This window comes from Sturnira hondurensis, unplaced genomic scaffold, assembly GCF_014824575.4.
Source record: "Sturnira hondurensis isolate 20B ecotype Veracruz unplaced genomic scaffold, ASM1482457v3 Scaffold0004257, whole genome shotgun sequence".
Taxonomy (NCBI): Eukaryota; Metazoa; Chordata; class Mammalia; order Chiroptera; family Phyllostomidae; genus Sturnira; species Sturnira hondurensis.
In genome coordinates this window covers 578,685-595,833 of record NW_028076888.1, presented here as the reverse complement: position 1 = coordinate 595,833, position 17,149 = coordinate 578,685, and the positions used below count along the sequence as shown (strand labels likewise).

General features: G+C 55.0%; 1 protein-coding gene across 3 annotated transcripts; it reads left to right on the top strand.

The window, feature by feature from the left end:
• Window positions 1-805: 805 nt before the first annotated feature.
• On the top strand, window positions 806-14,661 carry KLHDC7A (kelch domain containing 7A). Of its 3 annotated transcripts, none has more exons than XM_037045069.1 (2): window positions 806-3,620; window positions 12,956-13,742. In XM_037045069.1, the coding sequence occupies exons 1-2, from the start codon at window positions 1,333-1,335 to the stop codon at window positions 13,020-13,022; spliced, it is 2,355 nt and encodes a 784-aa protein (XP_036900964.1). In that variant the 5' UTR covers window positions 806-1,332; the 3' UTR covers window positions 13,023-13,742. The 3 variants fall into 3 exon arrangements, with proteins under 3 accessions (XP_036900964.1, XP_036900965.1, XP_036900963.1); XM_037045070.1 differs by lacking the exon at window positions 12,956-13,742 and adding an exon at window positions 14,569-14,661 and having other exon boundaries at window positions 807-3,620; XM_037045068.1 differs by lacking the exon at window positions 12,956-13,742 and having other exon boundaries at window positions 810-4,228.
• The last annotated feature ends 2,488 nt before the right edge of the window (window positions 14,662-17,149 follow it).

Here is a 17,149-nt window from a genome sequence, read left to right as displayed (position 1 = left end):
CCGGAGTCGGTTTGATTCCCATGTTTTAATTAGATGCCATGGATTAGAAATCAGGAAGGATCGCATCACCACCGAGAGTGTCTCTGAAACAGTGGGCTCTGGCTATGGGGGGGGGCGGTGTGTGGCCTGTCAGGCACCATCACAGGGTGGGGCCTCAATTTCCCTGCCCCGTCCCTGTAGGGGGCACAGGTGTGAGCTCCCAACCCCGGCCTTTGGGGACCCTGAGAGCACAACTCGATCTGTGCTTCAGGAGGTCCAGCCGATGATGGTTGATAGAGCAACTGATGTCACCGGTGATAATTACTGAGCTCATATGAGGCAGAGCTCAGCCCTGTGGGCTTCACACACATGAACCCAGTGTGTTCTCATCACGACCTTATGAGGTTTGTGTGCGGCTACCCCCATTTCTCAGAGGAGGAAACTGAGGCACAGAGAGGTGCGGTCACTTGCCTAACGCCACACAGCTGGTACTTGGCAGAGCCAAGGGGTCGGGCTCTGGAACCCGCATCCCTAGGAGGTGGTTTGAGCGAGTCTCCCTTGGCCTCTCGTCCAATGAGGATGTGTCTGGTCTGGAGGGCGAGAAGATGCCCCGCGTCTGCCCCTGCTCTGGGTGTGATGCCAAGTGTTTTCCCCAAGCTTCCTCAGAATGTCCAGTTCTCTTAGTCAGGAGGGCAGTTGAACTGAAAGAGCCAGTCAGGTGGCTTGGCCGAGGTCCCAGCTCAGCCTCCCCTGCTGCTAACTGCTTGGCTCCCCAGCGGGGAGCCCAGCCTGCCCAACCCCCTCTCCTGAGAGGGCCAGCAGACCCCCACAGGAAGGAAACAGACCCAGGCGGGTCTCCTGCCACACCTGCGGTGGCTCTACCTGTCCCGCACTCGCCACGCCCAACCTGCCCAGCTCAGTCAATTTGCAAAAGAGAAAATAAAGCACACACACAAATACTAACCAGCCCCACGAGTTTCCTAGCATCAGGTGACTGTTTGGTCAAGAGCTTCCTCCCTCTTCATGGGCCAGCTGGACACTCCTAACATCCTCCAGCCACTGCGGCCTCAGGTGGCTGGTCACAAGTGCAGCCTCCTAGGCTGACCATCCCCCGCCCTCACCAAGGAAAGCACTGAAGGATCCCAGAAGGCCAGCGTGGAGATCTGCCAGCTGGGGCCCCAAGGGCTGCCCTCTGCCAGCTCAAAGTCACCTTTGCTTCCACTCCTCAGCGGGCCAGCGGAGCCCGCCCAGAACCTCCGCTGCTCAGCTCAGCAGGAACAAGGAACCGGCTCTGATTGGGTGATTATTAATCAGATTCTTGAGATTCCTCAGCCCCAGGTTGGCTTGGGAAACATGCTCCCTGGAGGAGGAGGAGGAGCTGAGGCCCAGGACTGGCATTTGGACATGCAGCTGACCGGCAAGGTGGTGCTGTCCGCAGCTGCCCTGCTCCTGGTGACCGCAGCCTACAGGCTGTACAAGTCGAGGCCCTCCCAAGCCCCGCTGTGGGACAGGAGCCCCAAGGCCAAGGCTGAGGAGGAGGCCGAGGGCTCCGGAGAGCCTGAAGTCCAGGGGGATGCTCCTGGGGCACCCCAGGGGGGTCTGAGATGCCGGAGGGGAAGTAAGGAGCCGGGAGCGCTGCCGGGCTGCAGCTGGGACAGTCGAGGAAGCTCCCAAGTCCTGGCAACAGCAGCCTCTTCTAGTGACTCGGAAGCCGAAAGGGTTGGGAAGCCAGAGAAGAAAGGCGCCGGTGAGGATCTGGGCAGGAGGTGCCTGGAGTGGGGCCGGGCACCTCCTCGCGGCAGTGGCCAGGACGCCGGAACAGCTGCTGGCAGTGAGTCCGAGCTGCCCCACCGCCCCCATCAGGGCAGTGAACCCAGAAGCTCCCCACCTGGCCTTGCTGCGGTGGACGGCAGTGGTGTGGAGGCTGAGCTTGCCCCATGGCGGGAAGGTGGACACCCCAAACAGCTGGGAACTGGGGCGCAGGGGTCCCCATGCCAGCCCTGGATGGCCCACTCGGAAGATGAGAGTGACGTGAATAAGAGCTGGGTCCTCACTCGTGGGACAGGAGTGAGCGGAGAAGAGGCTGGGACCCTGCAGGCTGCCTCAGACATGGGCCTGGCCCTGCAGCAGCAGGAGGGGGCCACCAACGCCTCCTACACCTTCTCATCGGTGGCCCGGGTTCGAGTAGAGGAGAACTTCATAAGGGAGAAGGTGGAGGGGAGCAGGCCCCGGCTACAGGGCAAGGTATACGAGTACCACGTGGAATCTACCTCCTCTCAGGCCACCTCCAAAGGCAGACTGGCCCCCAGGACAGCAGCCCTGGCTGAGTCTCCACCTCCTGTGCCAGCCCCCCTGGGAATAGGGGCAGTCCCCAGAGGCCACCACGCTGACACAGAAGGTGGAGCTGATCCGGCCCCCTCCCCCCAGCCTGTGCTGTCGCCCCCTGTGCAAGGCTTCAGCAGGAAGGAGAGCCTGCTTCAGATCGTGGAGAACCCAGAGCTTCAGCTGCAGCTCAACGGCTTCGGGACCCCTGCTCCACCCCGCCCTGACCGGAGTGCCCCACCCAGCGGCCCCACAGCCGGGCAGTCTCCGGAGCCCAACTCAGACGGAAGCAGCGGGGAGCCCAACCTGCAGCTGGTGGCGGGGACCAATTTCTTCCACTTCCCTCTCACCCCAGGTTCCGCCCCAGAGGTCCACCTGGATCTGGGGAATTGCTACGAGGTGTTGACCTTGGCCAAGAGGAAGAACCTGGAGGCCTTGAAGGAGGCCGCCTACAAAGTGATGAGTGACAACTACCTCCAGGTCCTACGCAGCCCAGACATCTATGGGCGCCTGAGCGGGGCTGAGAGGGAGCTGGTCCTTCAGCGACGGCTGCGGGGCTGCAAGCGCCTGGTGGTGGCCGACATGTGCCCCCAGGAAGACTCTGGCCGCCTCTGTTGCTATGACGACGAGCAGGATGTCTGGCACCTGCTGACCCATCTGCCCCCGGAGGCTGTGTCCCGGGGCTGTGCCATCTGCAGTCTCTTCAACTATGTCTTTGTGGTGTCCGGTTGCCAGGGCCCCGGATGCCGGCCCTCCAACAGAGTCTTCTGCTACAACCCTCTGACTGAGATCTGGAGCGAGGTGTGCCCACTGAACCAAGCCCGGCCACACTGCCAGCTGGTGGCCCTGGACGGGCACCTGTATGCCATTGGGGGCGAGTGTCTGAACACGGTCGAGCGCTACGACCCGCGCCTGGACCGCTGGACCTTTGCCCCGCCACTCCCCAATGACACCTTTGCCCTGGCGCACACAGCCACGGCGTGTGCCGGGGACATCTTCGTCACGGGCGGCACGCTGCGCTACCTGCTGCTCCGCTTCTCCGCGCGGGAGCAGCGCTGGCAGGTCGGCCCCACGGCGGGCGGCAAGGATCGCACGGTCGAGATGGTGGCGGCCAATGGCTTCCTCTACCGCTTTGACCTCAACCGTAGCCTGGGCATTGGCGTGTACCGCTGCAGCGCCAGCGCCCGTTTCTGGTACGAGTGCGCCACGTACCGGACGCCCTACCCCGACACCTTCCAGTGCGCCGTGGTGGACAACCTCATCTACTGCGTGGGGCGCCGGCGCACGCTCCTCTTCCTGGCTGACAACGTCTCACCCAGGTTTGTGTCCAAGGAGCTGCGGAGCTTCCCCTCCCCCCAGGGCACCCTCCTGCCCACTATCCTGACCTTGCCTGGCCCCCATGTGCCTCAGACCAGGGTCTAGCCCCCTTCTGCTGGGCAGCCCCTGCCCACTGCTCCACGGGCCGTTTCTGGGAGATCAGGCAGCCAAGAATTGAGCCCCAGAAGGTGAACCCTAGTCCTACTTCCTTCCCTGGCTGGGGCTCTGAGGTGCATCTCTGCTGTCAGTGGGCTGCGGAGACAAGCAGGAAACTAGAAGTCAGGACTGCTGTTCCGAGGCCAGGGGCAGCCGTTTCTCCAGAGCCGGTTTCAAGTCTGAATTGGGGGGGGGGGGTACTCTAGGACCCCAGCAAACTTCAGGGACACAACCTTATGACAATTGTGATTCGGGTGCCAGTTTACCCCCCGTGACCCCTTAAGCTGACCTCACTGGAGAGGGGCCCCTTCCCAAACACTGGCCCTGAGCCTCCACTGCAAGAGTCCTGGAAGCACCTGGGACACACAGGTGGAAACAGGCAAGGGAGGTGGTCCAGGCAGGACTGGCGGGGGCCCAGCCAGAGTGAGAGGGGATGGGGGAGGTCACACAGCTGAAGCCGGAGGGCTTTGTTTTCTTTTTTCTTCTTCTTCTTCTTTTTTTTTTNTTTCAAGTCTGAATTGGGGCGGGGGGGGGTCGGGGGGGAGACTCTAGGACCCCAGCAAACTTCAGGGACACAACCTTATGACAATTGTGATTTGGGTGCCAGTTTACCCCCTGTGACCCCTCAAGCTGACCTCACTGGAGAGGGGCCCCTTCCCAAACACTGGCCCTGAGCCTCCACTGCAAGAGTCCCGGAAGCACCTGGGACACACAGGTGGAAACAGGCAAGGGAGGTGGTCCAGGCAGGACTGGCGGGGGCCCAGCCAGAGTGAGAGGGGATGGGGGAGGTCACACAGCTAAAGCTGGAGGGCTTTGTTTTCTTTTTTTCTTCTTCTTCTTCTTCTTTTTTTTTTGGCTGCAGAATAAATTAACCAAAGCCCACTTCAGTTTCCCTCATTACCCGGAATTTTAGCACGAGAAGGTCCATTTCTAGCAGCCATTTGACAAGGTACATCTTTTCGTAGGGGTCTCTTAGGGATATCGTCTGTCCTGGGAGAGGCAGGAGAAGGTGATCCAAGGGCTGCTGTCCCCCTGGGGCCCACCGACCCTCTCCCCAGACCTCAGAGCTCTTCACGGCACAGCTGCCCCAGGACCCCAGCCTCACACCCCAGGGGTGGGGGCAGCCTCTGCCGACCAGGCGACCCTTTCTGGCTGGTGAGAGCCAATGCCATGACCTGCTTCCCCTGTGCTGTGTCGCCACCTGGTCAGTATCAGACAGGAGAGGACCAGGGAGGGGCGGGCCCAGGGTGGAGCTGGGGAACCAGAAGTGACCTGTCAGGAGGCCGGGATCTCCTTTGCCATCAGGTTTGGGAACTTCTCTAAGGGAGGAGACCTCCAAACCCCAAAGTTCCCCATTGCCCTGGAGGGAAAAGAAAGAGACTGCTCCTGTCTCTAACCACGGCCCTGCTCCGTCCCCAACGGAGAGGCACACACAGATGGAGGAGCCGGGGCAGAGTGTCCTTCTACATGACAAACAGCATGGAGGACAGAGGCAAAGAGGGGGTGCACCCCACCAGGGCCGACAGGTCAGAGATAAGGACACTATGGACATCAACGTCCCTCTCTTAGAAGTGGGAAGGGCAACTCATGCCTTTCTCTGTGGGGGCATAAACGAGAGCATCAGAGAAAGTGCTTCCCAAGTTTCTGGGGGTCCAGGTAGGAGCCGGGGCTCCCTGCAGCTGCTTGGGCTGAGCCAGGGTCGATCTGAAAGACGCAGGATGGGAACGGAGAATGAGGAGGACCTTGGCGTGGACACGAGGGTTTTCGGTGGGCCCCACAAGGCCCAGGGCCCAGGAGGTGAAGCTGCTTAGTTTGTTCCTCAACTGGAGGTTGAGGGAGGGAAGTAGCTAAGATTGGTGCCTGGGAGGAGTGACCCCTCAACCAAGCTCTGCCCAAGGTCAGAGTCAACGCTCAGGCATGAACCTCCCAAGGATCCAGGGGACTGGGGGCTGTTGCAGTGGCATGGCTAGGAGGCATTGGCATGGTGGCACCAGGCTGGGGTTTGCTTGGGAAGAGAACCCCATGTGGGAGCTGGGGCAGGCAGAGCCAGATCCAGCCCCAGGGGCAGGGGCAGGGGCAGGTGAGGAGCCAGGCGGAGGGCAAGCCCATTGGGTACTCATGGTAGGTCAAGGGAAATGGTTCCAGGGACAAGGAGACAAAGTTCCAGACGCAGTGAGAGCAGGTGTGGTCTCCACAATGACAGGGAGAGTCGAGCTTTGGGCCCGGGCTGTGCTGGGAGGGCGTGACATGCTGCCCCTGCCTCCCCCTGGTCTCCTGGCAGACACCACTAACTGACCGTCATCCCTTTTCCTGTTGAGCCTTTCTAAGGACTTCAGACGGTTTCGGCAAGGGCCCCGTCACCAGCTAGAGCTAGCGCGTCTCTCATCTCTGGCTCTGGGTTAGGGATGAGCGTGGGCAGGGCCCTTGTGGCAGAGCAGGAGGTCCAGGGGCCACGACCACCACCCAGAGCCCTGGAGGCCAGGGCACGTTGACAGAAGGCTGAGGCTGGGCCCACTTCCTGGTGCTGGGGGCCCTGCCCTGCAGGCGCAGGTCCTAATGGAGGAAAATAGGCGATTTTGTACATAAGTAAATAGGACCGGGGCTGGGTCAGGGCCATAGAGACAGAGGGGACAGGCCAAGTGGGAGACTGTGAGCAGGCCTCCCTGATTCAATGACATTGAGCAGAGACCTGAATGGAAATCTGGGGACCTGCATAGACCAGAGCTGGCTCCGGGCACGGGAAGCCTGGCTGTGCCCCCCAAAGGTGGGCAGCAGAATGGAGGTCTGCCTCCTAGAAGCTTCACCTCAGTATGTGGAGGGGGCAGGGGGCCAGCTGTTCTGCCTGTCGCATCCGGGAGAGAATCCTGTCCCACTGAGGGTCCTTGCTGGGAGAGAGACTACCTTCCTGGGAGAGAAGCAGCGTTTGCGTAGGGAGGGGCGAAAGTCGGAACAATGACCAGGACATCACAGGCACCACACCTGGATGTGTGGCTGCGTGTCAGCCGGCCCACGTGACTCCATGGGTTCAGGGGCTAGGATTTCCACTTGACCCCTTGTTTTACAGCCCAGTCTGTCTACCTGTGGCCCTCAGCCTCAGAGTGGCCTCTGTGTCAAATAAAGCTTGTCCCTGGGTCATCTGGCCTGCTTTCCCAATAAGAGGTCTTTCTTCTTCAGGGGAAAAAAATACCCTAAGTCTGATTTGCGTTCTACATGAAACTAACCATGCCATTACAGAAAAAAGGAAAATTGGAAAATTCAGAAAAGTATAATAAAATCTCCCCAGTTTACCCCCGCCGTGGTGTACGTCCCTCCAGTCTGTTTCTTCCACGAGTGGATTTTGGCTGGCTTGACTTTTGCCTAGGTGTGATTATGCTGAATATACAATTCAGTTGCTTCCTTTTTTCCACTTAGCTTTTGAAAATAAGCATTTTCCCATGTTATTACAAACCCTCGGTAAACAACATTTCAATAGTTGCACAATATTCCATCCAGCGGCTGTATCACGGTTTATTTAACATTCCCCCCTCCTGGTGGGTCCATAGATTTGTTTTTTCTGTCATAAATAAAACGTCCCTTGTTTTCTTATTCCTCTCTGTCTGGGGCCTCTGTCAATATTTACAAGAGGAGCCCAGCCTGGGTCTTGTCTGCAATAGCAGGGATGTCAAAACAGCCATAGAAGCCACAGCATTTGCCAGGGGCTCGGCCAAGGCCCTGCTCTGATAGGGCACAGGGCTGCCCTTGCAGGCACCCAGCCTGGAAGGCCCGGCTCTCTGCAGGGGCCACCCCAGGCTTCCTGCCCCGTGGTTCTCCTGGAGCCAGGATGTAAGACAGAGCCCTGGGTCTTACGCAGCCACTGCAAGAGAGGCTTTCTACTTGCCATCTCGCTGACCCTCACTACACCCAGTTTTACAGGTGACAAGACTGAGGCTCGAAGAGGACAAAAGAACTAGCCTTCATAGCCAAGTTCAGGGACCCTCAGTTTCCTTAAAAGCATACTGGAACCAGGCCTACTAACAACATGGTAGTCTTTCCATCCCCCTCTCAGGAGGCACAGGAGCCAGGAAGTTGGCATCAGCTGTCACATAGCTGTCCCCAGTTCCTTCTCCACCCACGGCAATCAAATATACTCTATCCTTGAACTTTGAACTCAAATAAACTTCTCTGCAACTCTCTGATCCTCATTATCCGCATCTGTAAAATGGGTCTGCCACTGCCAGCCCATTGTGGGTGTTATAAGGACTAAGAGAATGTGGGTAAGACACCCAGCCCCAGTTCTGTGCCCAAGTCGGTCTTGGTGTCTTCTGCGGGTGGGGGGTGGGGCTGCCCAAGCCGGCTCTCTGGTGTCTGAGGTTTAAGCTGCAGGGCCCCCATCTGGTTGGACAAGGTCTGGGGCGTGCTCAAGTTACTGATGTCGTAGATCATCTCAGGGTTTGAGACTCTGATCCTCTACGTCCCTCATCGAGGGTAAGAATGGACTGGCTGCTGATACGAGCTTCAGGCTCAAGGCGGGAAGCGCGTGCCCAGGCTGTCCACAGCACAGGGGAGCTTTGAAGCTGCTCAAGCAGGTGCAGGGTCTCCTTCCTTTTACAGATTGGGAGTGAGAGCCACTCAGGGCGACTGGAAGGGGTTTAGATAGTTAGAGCTGCGACAGGTGCCCAGCACTTCCCACCTGTGTCACCCTTTCTTGGGAGGGCCTTGTGGCCCCAGGGTGGCCGGGGAGGCCCCTGAAGCTGTGGCTGGGAGGAGCCCCTGGGCAGTGGGGAGGCTGTGGCAGGGGGAGGGAGATGAAACATGAAGGGAGGAGGTGCGTTCAGGGAGGGGGGAGCGGAGGATGCAGAGGATGCCCAGGGAGCGGAAGAAAGGATGGCCTGTAGGAGCGTTTCTGCAAACAGCACTCAGCCTCTGTTCTTTGAAAAGTGGGATGTGGGTCAAAATAAAACAAAAATGAAAAAGGATCGCGTCTGGGTTGCCTTCTTGCTTGCGGGGAGGAAGTGGAGCCTTGGGTCCGACACCCGGAGTAAGAACTCCGGGGGCACCTGCATCGCGCTCCGTGCAGGTCAAATCCTCCCAGGGACACGCTGTCCGGAAGGGGTCGCCCTCCCCACAGAGGGGAGGAAATGGAGGCAAGGCATTCTGCAAAAATTAAAAATTACTATTTCATACCTATTGTTCCAGTGACCTTTTTATTATTAAAAAACCAGAAGAGAGAAACGTCATCATTGTCATACCTTTGTTGAGCCGTTCTGACCCTAACAGAAGTTTTACATATACGATGACCTTTTACCCTCCAAACAACAATAGTACGTGGCAAAACTGGCCAAACTCCCCCCTTCCCATCAGTTTCTCCACCCCTTGAACGTGGCTGTGGGGCCTGCTTTGAAAAGCTGGGGCGTGGGGTGGACTGTCTTGCGGATCTTAGAGACCTCTAGACAGTCACCTGGTGCACAAGCCCGGCTGGCCTGCCGGGGGCCCACACGCGGCCCAAATGCTCAGCAAGTTCCCCAGCGCTGGTCTCCACCCAGAATCTCAAAGCCATCATCGTCCCATTTTGCAGATGAAGTGACGAAGGTTCAGAGGGATCTCACAGCTGTGACGTGAGTACTCATCCTTCAAGGCCTCGAAAACGTGGCCTCAGTTCCTCCCCACCGACACCCCCACTCCTGATCGGGCACCCCACCCTGCACACGTAACTCCCTCACCTCTCACTGCACAGCCTCTGCCTATAGGTCTGCCGTCCCCAGGGAGTTCTCTGTGAGCACCAAGGATGTCTTGTCCGCCTCTGTCCTGGGTGCCAGCACAGAGTGGCCACAGGGCGTGGCTCAGAGGAAGCCACAGCCTTGCCCTGTCTTCATTTGGAATGTGCCATTGGGCACCAGGATCCAGCGGTGGCACTATCCAGCGGGGCTGCTTTCCTGTGTCCGAGAGAGACAGTGTCCTACCTTCTGCTCTTTCCTCAAACAGCCTCTCTTCACTCTGGCACACAATATCGGGGTGCGGAGCCCCTCGGTTCTTACAGTGCCGGGCACAACTGCTCTGATGAAACTGTGGACACCCGCGTGCTAACCAAGAGCCCTACTCACTGCCCATGCAAGGGGCAGGCTGGCTCAGCCCGGGAGGAGCCCTCCCCTCCCACCGCCCCAGGAGCCCGACTGGCAGGGTTGGGTTGGTGGACAAATACCCAGGCTCCCTCCACCCTCGGTGGATAACTCAGGCTCCGTCCGTGCTGGCTCCCTGGGTAACCTCTCTTTAGCAAAGCCCCTGCGTGCTCCTGGTCAGTTCGCCCCTGCACCTCCATCCTTCATGAGACAGGAGAAGGAGGAGTCGTTCCACCTTCCGCCGTAAGCCCAGGCCCACGTAGGCCCTCTAGGACTTCACACTGGGGACAGTCCTGTTCCAGCCCCAGCCAAGTCCCCTGTCTCCTGGGGTTAAAAGCAGATTCAAACTGGCTGGGGCCTCTCCACCGTGAAAGAAGAGCTTTCTCACGATCGCTGATAAAGAAAAGCCACGAATGCACTTTAGAAACACTACCCAAATGTAATGCAGCTTTATTTGTTAGGCATGTCAAAGTGACGTGGTGTCTTTGTGTTCTTGAAAAGAGTTCATTTCAGCCTCTGGAGATCTGTGGTTGTTTCCCCTGGGAGAACGTTTAGGCTCAGCCATCAGTTACTTGGTAGAAAATACGAGGGTTAGCTTAACGTGGCCTCAATTTGAATCATAATACATCTTGAGTAGACTCTTTAAAAAAAAATAAAAGCCTCTTGCTACAGAAGGCTTCCCATCTGATCTGGAGGAGCCGAAATGTTGGGTTGTACCTGGGAACACTGAAACCCATACCTGGTATCTTCCGGCCACTCCGTTTCACTTCCCATGCCTGGCCTCCCCCCCCAGCATGGACTGCACAGCAGGAGCGGAGGATGGAGGATGATGGCAAATTCAGAAAATACCAGCCTTGGGAAAACCCAGGGAAGTGATGTTTTCCACACAAGTTGCCTTTTCTCTCTGAAACGTATTTTTATGGCGGCAAAATACACATAACAACATTCACCATCGTAACCACTTGAAAGTGTACAATTCAGTGGCCTTGAGAACGTTCACCAGGCTGTGCGCCTCTTTCGTCTGATTACAAAAGATTTACAAACACGTACTATCATCGAGATTGGAAAAGCACCGAGAAGTCCAAAGAAGACAGTGGAAATCACCCCCGCTCAGGAATAATCAGTTATTATTTTGACTTCTTTATTTTTAGTCTCTTATTTATTATCCATAATTTTAAAAATAATAATTGGGGACCTGATCCCGTGTGGCTCAGTTTGCTGGGCATCACCCCACAAAGAGAAAGTTCGCCGGTTCGATTCCCCGTTGGGACACATGCCTGGGTTTCGGGCTCGACCGGCAGTCGGGGTTGTGAGTTTAGTCCCCAGCTGATTGCTGTTTCTCTCCCTCTCTTTCTCCCTCCTTTCCCCTCTCTCTAAAAAATAAATGCATACATTTTAAAGTAAAAATAAAAGTACAAAATGGGGTCTTACTCTGAACTTGCAGTATAACTGGCCTTTCCTTCTATCAAGAATATGATGACAGTTTCGAGCTAAAAAAAAATAGCCCCTGGGTTTCTTTTTATTGTGGTAAAATGTGCCAGAGGTAAAATGTACCATTTTAACTAATTTCAAGTGGGCAGCTCAGAGGTAGTAAGTGCATTCGTATTGTGTGGCCCCCCCCCACCCCCCTCTCCCCAGCTCGATCACCATCCCCAAGAGAAACCGGTGCCCATTAAACATGAGTTCCGTCAGCTCCCTCTGCAATCCCCCACCAGCCCCTGGTGAGTAAAAGTTTTCTCTAACTTTGGAAAGCGCCCTTCACCAGTGTAAAGAAGTTCTCTGTGCCATCAGCACAGATAATTGGGAATGTGCCTTAAGCACAAAGACACTGTGGTTTTCATTCATTTTGGAAAGTTCCGCAAACAATGCAGAACGGAGCTCTGTGGGATGCTTTGGGGCAAAACGATCAATAGCTACTTTCTCAAAGACCCTCCCCGCCCCTCCTCCTTGCCACGGGGAAGACAAAGGGAAAAAACACTCTCTGTTCTCTACAACCTCCTCCATCATCACACCGATCTAATTATTTTTGGAGCTTTAACAAAAACAATGTTCGGAAAAGGCAGAGGGATAAAACACATTAACGATTGTGTTGTGTTGTGGGCCCTAATTACGACGCCATGAGCACGTGGAGCAGCGTGGAAGTGAGTCACTGAAATCGCACAGTCATAACCTCTGCGAAGGTGCGCCCACGCCCAGGACAGCAGCGGCTGGGTCTAAGGAGCCTCAGGGTGCAGTGCACAGGGGATCAGCAGAAGGTGTGTGGAGGGTTGAAAGACCAGGGCTCAGGCAGTAAAAGGAAAGGTTGCCTTTCAGGGGGCGAGGAGGTGCGGGTAGCAGAGAGGTCTGACAGGGAGTGATGAGGCTAGAAAGCCAGGACAGTTTGACAGATGCGAGTCCCCCCTTCTTCCCAGGTTTAGAAGCTCCTACGCCCTGCGAGGTGCTAGGGTTGGGGCTGTGAACAGGTCCACACGATCTCCCAGGGAAGCCAGGAGTGCACAGGTGACCGGCTCCATAAACACTGGTGGACTGGCAGGGACTCTGTACAGGAAGTAAATGCACTGTGATGGGGAGTGTCAGAGGGACATACCTCAAGGCGGCTTCTTGGAGGAGGTGACATTTAAGCTGTGATGTGAAAAATGAGAAGGACTTGGCTTGGAGGGAGAGCAGAAGAACATTCTGGAAGGAGGGGGGAACCCAAGAGCAAGGGCCCTGTGCCTACACCAGAGGCCAGTGTGGCCAGAGAGGCAATATGAGGCCAGGGCCAGCCAGGTCACTCAGGGCAATGTCACACTGTCCACTGTCAGCTCCGCTAAGAAGTTCAGATTTTATCGTGAGCTCAATGAGAAGCCCCCAAAGGACTTTTTGCTTTGTTTGTTGGTAAACCGTTTAGCAGAAAATTTGCAGGGGCAGTGCAGCCAGATCCCGTACACCCCGTACCCTGTCCCCCGTTATTAATACCTTATATTAATAGGGCACCTGTACGTTGTCAGGAGCGAGGACCCAACACTGATACACTCTCATTAATTAAAGCCCATACTTTATTCAGACTTCCTAACAGTTCACCCAACGTCCTTTTCCTGTTCCAGGATTCCGTCTGAGATACTTTACTTTTACATGTCACATCCCGAGGCTCCTTCTTCCTCTCGGTCGTGACGGTTTCCCAGATGGCAGGAGGGCTGGTGGGGGTGTGCAAGGGACAGGTGTGCAGACTGTCCCTTAGGGTGTCTTTTCCTGACGCTTTGTTCATGGGTCATAGGTCACTCGACTGGGATTATGGAAGGAAGTTCATGGAGGCAAAGGGCCATTCGCATCCCATCATGTCAAGGATACATGCTATCAACAGGACTTGGCACTGTTGACTTTGACCTTCATCACTGACTGAGTTAGCATCTGTTAGCTTCTCTGCTGTAAAGTTGCTCCGTTTTTCCTGTCCCCATACCCCACCATTTAGAAGGCGTCACTGTGCGGTGCACACTTAGGGCAGGGTGCCAGCTTCACCTCTCTGGGGGGGGGTCTAGCTCCATAAATTACTTGGAATTCTTCTGTCCGGGAGATCAGTCTCTTCCCCATGTACCTACCTATGCCATTCTCTGTCCGTATGAGTGTAGTCCCACAGACACACTTTGTCCTTTGGGTCACATTCCGATTCTGCGTTGGCTATTTTGTTGCCTAGAGCATTCCAGCTTTGGTTACCGAGAGCTCTTCCAGTCGACGCCTGGGCCCCTTTGACGTGCCCCCCTCCTTGTGCTTCCTGGGCAATTCCTCATTTCCCGGCACTTGTATTTTCCCTGCCCCGTCCTGGAACCCAGCGTTCCTCCAAGGAGCCCTAGCTCCTTCCATCACAGAATGCTGTTAGAAACCCAGGTTGGACCTCGAGTCTTCAGAGGTTTTGAAGCACACGGCGGGGGGGGGGGGGGGGGCNNGGTGGCATCACTGGGCTTTCATTTTAAATGTGTCCCTCTGAACGGACTGGTGGGTGGCCAGGGAGGAAATGGAAATACCAGTGATGGGGGGCTGCAGCCCCGGAGGCGAGAGGGGTGGGAACCCACCCACCCCAGGGGCCCTCAGAGTTAAACACGAAGATTACTTTGAAGATGGTTGCTAGTATCGGGTCAGAAAGAAGCCTTCTCAGAGCTTCCTTCGTTTCACTGAAAGCCGAAACTTCTGGGAGTGAAACTACCTCCGGTTTCCATCTGTGGGAGTTTTACTGCGGGAGTTTTACGGCGTGAAAAGATGGAAAAGGCCACCCGCACCAGCATAAACAAACATTATCACAAATTTCCTTATCTCCTCTTTGTTCCTCCAGAAACCCATTTGTTCCTCCCATAGAAGCCTCTTGTCTCCATTCCTTTCCCCAACTTCAGCCGTTTAGCCAGCTACTTCTTTTGTGAGCTCCCATATGAATACATTTTATGGGTTTTTTCCCTTCCTGTTAATCTACCTTTTGTCAGTTTAGTTTGCAGGCTCCCAGGCACCGAGACTAGGGATTCCCCTCCGCCTCTCATCCCTGCCTCCCAGACAACAGCCTGAACTACATAAGGACACAAGGTCACCTAGAGACAAGTCCTTATAATGGCACTATACCCACTAGATTGTCCCTGTGCCCAGGTCCCCTCAGACCCCTGCCCAGCCTACCTCTCCCCCCACCCCCTCTGGTACATTGCCTTTCTCTTGAACTGATTCTTTTGCTTACAACCAGGAACCCTAACTGATAGAGTTAGACGACATTGCCCTTACCCTCTACAGGGGACTCCTAGAAGAGAGGGTCTGTGCCTGGCTCCTTTCTCAGTGCCCCCAGCACATGGGCCACACTGGAGAAAGGCTCCTTGGGCCAGACGTGAGCTGTTCGATGAACAAAACAGTTGGCTGCCGGGTGGAGCACCATCCACAGGACGGCAGGGGGCACCTTGTAACCCACTTAAGAAAATAAACTGTTTGCAAGTTCTCTCCCCACATTCCTTTGCAGGGAAACAATTAGTGTGCTAATTAAAATTGAGTCTTATCTGCTCATTAAAGTAGGCCCAGCAGGACCTCCAGTTGGCAAGGTTTTGTTGGCACCAAGTTCAAGGTTCTCTGGTAGCAGGGAAAAAAAAAGTCATTTTCCTTTCTCATCGCATGTTTCATAGCCCAGGTGACTGCTGACTCTGGCTGGCCCTCCGATCCCCGGGTTCTCGTGAGCGAGGCTGGCAGACACGTGTCGATCAACACCGATACCCCAACTCAGACGAGCGAGAAATTGTAATCCTTGTCCAGGCCTGGCCTGGCTGGAGTGTGTCCCGTTCCAGAAAGGAAGAGTGTGTGGCTCAAATTAATAGTACAAACAAGATTTCAGGAGGGAAGGTTTAACCCACTTAAGAAAACACACTGTTTTCAAGCACTGAGTACCATTTGTACACAATGGATGAGCTAATTGCAGATAAGCCTTTTTCCTGCTTTGAAGAGGGATCCAGCAGGACCAGAGCTTGGCGACACTTTGCCAGCAGTTACTTAGCATAGTTAGCGTCGCCACATGCTCCTGAAAGGAGTAATGCAGCAATTCTCTGAGAACAACCCCCTATATTCGGATTTCTGAGGAATTCTCTGCAATTCTCACCAGGCCTTCACGTCAGCATCTACAGAATGGGGGTAATACTCATGTCCTAGAGTTGTCGTGAGCAGTTAATGAGTGTGGTTACGCCCATACGTGGCAGCTAAACCCACTCTGGTCTTCTCCCAGATTTGGCCAAATGAGGAGACAGATTCTGGACTCCGACACTCAGTCAGTACTCGCGGGAGTGAGATCCACAGCCGCCCACGGTGAATGCCCTTTGAAATCTGGCATACCTGTGGCACACCAAACCTCTCACGTGAGCCCTCGGACCGTACCGGTCCTGTCTGAGCAACGTCTATTTGCTTGGCTTCTTCCACATTGAATCTCAATCAACTTCTGCTTTTTATAGCTGCCCCAAAATGAAAGTCACAACACCTGCTTTCTTGTCTTTGAAACAGGAGGGTGGAGGTGGGAAGATTAGCATTAACCACCAGCAGACTGTTGCGGGATGGACTTTGGCATTGCCAGACAAGGCATTCTGGATCAGCTGACCCAGTCTCGTGCCTCCTGCCGTTGCCTTGTGTTGGGCCGAGCTGCCTGGATCCTTGATCCAAAAGTTCTGCCAAAAGATAGATTACAAATAAGCCAGGCAATGAGAGACAAATGCCATATGATCTCACCTTTAACAGGAATCTAATCAACAAAACAAACAAACAAGCAAGCTATAACCAAAGACACTGAAATTGAAAACAGGCGGACAGTGGCCAGAGGAGAGAGGGGAGGGAATTTCAGGGAAAGAGGGGAAGGGTTTGAAGGAACTAGTATAAAGGACACATGGACAATAACAAGGGGGGCTGGGTGGAGATGGAAGGGAGGTGGGGAGGTCTGGGGGGTGGGCTGGGATGGGGGTAAAGGGCAGAAAACTGTACTTGAACAACAATTAAAAATTTTTAAAAACTATAAAAAAAGAAGCTAGATCACAAGTGAAGTCTCAGGCAGATGAGGATAATATGGACCTCGATGCTTCAAACCATTAATTCCTAAAGTAATTAGTACAGTACAGGCTGAGTCAGAGTGACCTGGGTGCAAGTCTTGATTCCCCCACTCACCAACCAGCTCAGTGCCCCTCTCCAGGTCCCTATGAGATTAAATAAGATAGTGGGTGTGAAGCACTCAGCTCAGTGTCTGCCTCATAAAAAAACCGCTTAATTTAGATGTCAGAGAAATAGGAGTGCCCAGTCCACGCCACCAGTCGCCAGGCTGCAAGCTGTATGGCCAATGTGCCCACACGCCCATCATCGGGCGAAACCTCAGCGGGACCTTCTGTCTTCTGCCTTTCTCAGCACAGTTTACACAATCAGACAAATAAAAATCCAGTTTCTCTTGGGCACCCGGCACATGACGTGTCTCCTACATGGACTCCGCGACGTGAGACACTTTGTCTGATCAGTGAAAGAAGGGAACTCATCTGGCTGACTGGTTTGCTGGCCGTTTTCTGCGAGCAACTCTTGCAAACAAGGAGAGGGGGGAAAATCTATATTTGAACTGACTTCTATATAGTGCAGCCTGCTGGGATGCTGGCCAAATTTTCTAGGCTAAAAATGAAAGCGGGTTCTTTTTTCTCTCATCTGTAGGAAACAGTGTGCCTTCGGGCCCGTGTATTTCATAAGGGTCACAACCGGATGCCGCACTCCGTGGGTGTGGAGGAGGCTCGGTCACCATTCCAAATCTTTTTCTCAGCGCTGTTAAC

Excerpts from the sequence above, each read along its gene's own strand:
- KLHDC7A (XM_037045068.1), top strand. The coding sequence starts at position 1,333 with ATGCTCCCTGGAGGAGGAGGAGGAGCTGAGGCCCAGGACTGGCATTTG.